General features: G+C 30.5%; 1 protein-coding gene across 4 annotated transcripts in view; it reads left to right on the top strand.

The window, feature by feature from the left end:
- LOC119636070 (homeotic protein ocelliless) overlaps positions 1–6,000 on the top strand; it is a 46,253-nt gene that overhangs the window by 28,640 nt on the left and 11,613 nt on the right. For all 4 annotated transcript variants that reach the window (XM_038031193.1, XM_038031165.1, XM_038031184.1 and 1 more), the window contains exon 3: positions 627–778. In XM_038031193.1, the coding sequence (XP_037887121.1) occupies positions 627–778 (152 nt within the window). The remainder of the gene's footprint in view (positions 1–626; positions 779–6,000) is intronic.

The following is a 6,000-nucleotide window of genomic DNA, read 5'->3' as shown; positions in this document are numbered from 1 at the left end:
AAAAAAAAAAAAATAAAATCAAATGATACAGGAAACAGAAAGCAAGCAACCTTAGCTCGGCAGCATAATACTATATAAATAAATATATGGATAGGTAGTTAATAGGGTTGGAATAAAACAGAAAAAGGAGAAACTGATAGTCAACGTTGACAATTATTATTTTTTTATTTTTTTTTATTTTTTTTTTTTTTAAACAACCTGAATAGAAAGCTAAATTTATAAAAAAGAAAACAAGAACAAAATCAAACATACCCTCCGCGTATATGAACATAAGATATAAACATAAAGCGTTAGAAAATTTCACATTAAATACAACAAAACCTTCATTGATATGTGATTCCTGTTCTTTTATTGACTACTGGCTGGCTGGCTAAGTTGCCGCCATCTTTTTTGTTATATGCAAGGATAGTGTGTCCTTTCTTTTTTATTTAATATTTTTTTTTTTTTTGTTTTTTTTTTTTTTAATTTTTTTTTTGGACATTTTTTTTTTTGTTTTTTTTTTTTTTTAACGCGGTATTAAATTAATATTTGTTGACTTTTTGCGTAGATCAATTTCACCACATTGTTAGAACAGTTTATTGAAAACGGGTTTGACGCGTATTTATTGATTTCATTTCATGGCGCAGGTGCAGCTCGTAAGCAAAGACGTGAACGTACGACATTCACACGAAATCAGCTGGACGTACTGGAGGGCTTATTTGGTAAAACACGTTATCCCGACATATTTATGCGCGAGGAGGTGGCATGTAAAATTAATTTACCCGAATCTCGTGTCCAGGTAAGTGAAATTTTTAATTAATTTTTAATTTTTTTCAAAATTTCTATATTACTTACTACATTCAATTTGTTCTCACGTACCCTGAAATTTACATAAAATATGTAATAAAATATATATTTTAACGAAAATGAGAAACTTAATAGTTAATCGCAATAAATCAATGAAAATAGAATGCAAGTAAATACTTGTCATATATATATATATATATATATATATACATATATACATATATATATATAGATACGTTTTATAGAGTCACCATCGATTTGAATTTCTTTTGACGTCTCAAGCCTTAAAAATATGATTTTAAAGTCGCGTGGAGTCTTCGCCACAATATCAATTTACTTGCGTAGTAAATCACATTGATCTAAGAACCGAAAATGGATGTGAAAGTGATGAGTATTACAAGCCCTACATCATATTAAAAAAAAAGAGAGAGAGAATGATTTTCACCGTAAAACCATTTATCGTAATCACGTTCATCTTTCCCTGACACAATAAGTAAAGCAATCAAGTTCTCGTTAAAAATTCGATAAGCAGGCCGACAATGAGTAAAGATCTGCGATATTTGACATAATCAAAATTCATATTTGAAATATTAAGTAGAATAGAAAGCTAAAATGTCGCAAAAAGAAAAAAGAATACTGACCATCGATTACCGTGCTAAAATTGCAACCCTGGCTAATACTTATTCAAATGGCTTTTTGGTATTTAGAAATAAGGTTAAGGTAAACTATAGATGGGTTTCTTTACTTGAGTCGACTGAACCGTATCTACCTATCGTTAGTTGTTTGCATTTGCATGTTTTTCAATTTGATGCCAGCCAAGCAAATAGATTCGCGTATAGGAACCGTCGCTTCCGACTTGCTGTGTTTGAATTAAGGGGCTCTCATGTCCCGTTTGTTTTTTTTTTCTTTTTTTTTTTTTTTTTTTTTTTTTTTTTTGAGAAACCATTCTTAACACTTAAATGCGTATTGTTGCCAATTGTCTACATTTCAGTTCTACTTAATTTTCAAAATAATTTTAAGCAACAAAAAAAAATAAACTTAATTTTAAGTTGAATATCAAACGGGAATATAGACAATTGGCAACAATGCGCATTTAAGGGTTAATGAGATAATTCTTGCTCAGTTAATTCATAGTAATATTATTGAACGCATTTTATTAACCTATCTTGAATAATCCATTCTATAAACAAATTTAAAGTTGAACTTAAGTAATTAATATAAGTAATAATTAAAGTAACGACAATTCTTCCAATAGAGGAAAGGAAAACCTTAGACAGACAGAATTTATCTACAATTGTAGATTGGACAAGAAGATTTCTGAGCGATCAATCGCCAATGAGCCAAGACGAATTCCCGAAAATGTTTTGATCTTATTTTTGTGATTATTTATTGGATATAATGCTGGAATTGGATGAGGGTTAAGGGAAGAGTAATATCAATGATTGATAGTCTTCTAGGTTTGCTTCGATAATTTTGAATTTTCAATATAATCAACTTTTCCAGAATTTGACCTGCAAAAGTAGCAGACTTTCCCATTCGAACAGTTTGCTCATTTCCCAATACAAGCAAAGAAAAAAAAATAAATAAATAAATAAAATAATTTTTACTTTGGTTAATATCGTATAGATTTCTTTCGATTTTTTTTTTTTCAAATTTGTTTTCAACAACAATTTATGAACGAAGAGTGTAAATTTTGTATTCAAACACGGAATCTTTATTGCAAGTTCTCTCCGATTTCAAGCTCAACTTTTGCATCGGCAATTGTCTCAAAAACGCTTGACTGGCTGGACTGGCAAGTGCATAAATTCCCTCAGTATCTCAAGGTGGCCATGAATTCGTGTATTTCGCATCGAATTGCCAATAAATGTTTCAATTATGAAGGGGCACTTGCTTCTAATCTTTTCTATCGATAAGGAGTGAAACAAGTGCAGATTGAACAAATTAATCTAGTCCGCAAATATATATATATATATATATATATATATATTATAAGTTAAATAATTACATAATTATGTATATTATATACTTATATTCATACATTATGTATCTATTTTCATACATATCATAAGATAATCAAACGTCCTCCTTAAAAATCTTCTTAAAAATTTTTTCAATCTACACTTGTTTTCCGAGCCACAAACGTTTCCTTACTTATGAATTATACACATATATATATATATATATACATATATATGTATAGTAAATAAATTTCTGATTTAAAGAAAGAAAAAAAAGAAGAAAACATTAGTTTAGAATTTCGTTTTCAAAGGAAAAACTTATTCTTTAGCAGACTTAACAACATAACATAAAATTAAGTTAATTCCATTTCAAAACTTTCACTTGAATTCATTTAACATTCAATAGCTATTGCCGATTAACTTAGCAAGAGAAATAAAGAATAAAAGAGAGAGAGAGAGAGAGAGATGTTGTTGATTTGAAGACACACACACACACACACACACAAAAGATTGTTATTAGTTGTCGTGTTTTCTTCTATATATATATATATTTTTTTTTTTTTTGTTTTTTCTATGTTCACAAAGCCAAGCAAATTGAAATTGTGTTCTTTACAAACGATCAAACTGGGCGTCAATACGTGAATTAAAAGTAATATTATCAAATATTTATTATGATTGTGTTCTTCGTTGTGTTGGAAAATGCTTTAAAATTGCTTTCACAATGTTGCAAAGAATTAATCCTTAGCTGAGAATATTCAAACAATACAACAGCTGTGCAAGTTCCAATCTGTACGGGAGTGAGGGAGAATCGAACAGAAGTATTAAAAGTATAAAATAAATGTTGTTTACGCATTATTGACACACATGTAGATTATATGTATAAGGATGGCGTATGATCGCTAACTTCATCCCACCACCACCACCACCACCATCACCATCACCATCATCATCACCAACACCGTCATCACCGCTACAATATTAACGGGGACAATAATGAAAGCAACGGCAATAGCAACAATAATAGCAACCACCATTAATATCATTTCGGTCAATATTTCTAACAATTGTACGCTTTATATATAATGTTAGAACCTAACTTTGGCAATTGTCACCATTTGCATGAGAATCGGAAAGAGTTCATAAGGCATATAGGGTGTAAAGCATAATTCGAATGTATGCATCTATGTTTAATATGTAGAATTGAAATGAATGCATAAAATGTATAAAACAAACACAAGCACACGAAAGAAAGAACACTAAATTTTAAATAACACAATCTGCATAAAACTAGTTTTTTTTTTTTTTTTCCTTTGCAACTGCAGTCATTATCACCCCTTCTAGTTGATGCTTGAAAAATACAACAAGAAAAGAAGGAAAAAAGAAAAATTCCGTCAAAGCCAATCTGTAAAATTCCAAATTATCACTTGAATATGCTAAGATAGCATTTTATGTATTCCTCTCGAGCTGTCTGCATGCAGGCGCAAAGGTGTTTGTATATATATATATATATATATATATATATATATATATATATATATATGGGGATGGATGTCGACGAACGAAAATGTTTCGTAAAATTTTCAACATGAATAATAAAGATTTGATTTATGATTTCGTTATGCTTTGCTAGAAAATGCAAACACACATGATCACAAGTACACGTGCACGTACACGTACACGTATACGTACATGGACACGCATATATAATTACAATTTACGCACGTAAATAGCATCTAAGACTATGACTCCCTTTCATTTACTAATCATGTATATTCATAATGCAGTAGGTTGGCAAATGTATATTACGGTCGTCATCATCGCCAACCATTTGTATCAACACTCTCCATATTTAGTTGTTGGCATTGCCGTCAACCTAATAAATTGCTATATATAAATAAATATATATGTGCATATGGTATTGCCCGTGTACAGGAGTAGTAGTAGCATTAGGGCGTAAATGTTTGTTCTGTTTTGGTTCAGATAAGCCATGGAAAATTATTGCTGTGCAAGAACATGCGACCGTTATTTGTATTGGTTGGTTGGTTGGTTGATTGGTTGGTTGGTTGGTTGGTCGTTTGGTGGATTGTTTGGTTGGTTGGTTTGTTTGCTTGTTTGTTTGTTTGTTTGTTTATTTGTTGATTTGTTTGTTGTTGATTTGCTTCGTATATATACGGTTAGTTGTCCACGGAGTCGATCATAGGAAGACCTAAAAAGCCTACGTCAAATATTTCTTAATGTTAGAAAAGAATAGAACAGAACACGGAACACAGAACACAGAACAGTCTAATGCGTTAATTGAAATAAATTAATTATAGAAAAAATGTGTGTAGTAGTGCGAGGAAAGTAATTTAAGTACATTTGAAGTCTAATCGATTTAGTAATAAAATCAGAATGAAAAATATATATGGAATGTGATAAATTTATTTAAAATTTTATTTTTCGACATTTGTTTTCCTATATTTATTTTTTTTTTTTTATTTTTTTTTTTTTTCCTATAAACTTTAGTAAGATAATCTGTTTCAAAGTCTGCTTAGTCAGTTTAAATGGTTTGAACCTCTTTCACGCAATTCGAGATTACAGTGAAGCAAGTTCTTCTTCTTCGTGAAAAGTTGATAAATGAATTATTTCAAAATTTGATTTTTCTTCACCGAATCTCAAATGCAAAATAATTCATTGTTTTTTTTTTTTTGCATCTATGCGTTTTGGTAGATCGTCTTGCCTGAAACGTTTGTTGAAGATATTGAAATAATTTGCAAATTGATCAATAAAACCTTTCGCTCTTGAAAGCTCTTGCATAATCAATTAAATTGTCGAACGGTCCCACCCCCCATCCATATACCAAGCCCCACTTCACTATCACTACTTGCATCTCGTGTACTGTTATTGTGCTTGAGTAAATACATTTTACTTATTTATTTATTTATCTCAAACTATTTCACTCACTTGCGACGGCACGCGATACTTTAATGCTAGCTCATGTTTTTTGTCTTTCTTAAGATGAACTCTTAGCAAAAATAGATTAGGTTGAAATAGGAAACCGCGACGGCGCTTACTTACTTAGTTTAATCGATACAATAGACAATGACAGTCTTTCCATAATGCCTTACGTGAAAGATGGACAAGATGTACGCAAGATAGAGATATATATTAGTTTGGGGAAAAAGAAATCCATTATTTTTATATGAACTTCAGGACTTTATTTAACATGCTTCGGATTGTCCGATTTGGGGCAAATATGCACCGTTTTGTTGTACGA

This window comes from Glossina fuscipes, unplaced genomic scaffold, assembly GCF_014805625.2.
Source record: "Glossina fuscipes isolate IAEA_lab_2018 unplaced genomic scaffold, Yale_Gfus_2 0, whole genome shotgun sequence".
Lineage (NCBI taxonomy): Eukaryota > Metazoa > Arthropoda > Insecta > Diptera > Glossinidae > Glossina > Glossina fuscipes.
The sequence above is the reverse complement of the archived record's forward strand: the minus strand, read 5'-3'. Positions and strand labels throughout refer to the sequence as shown.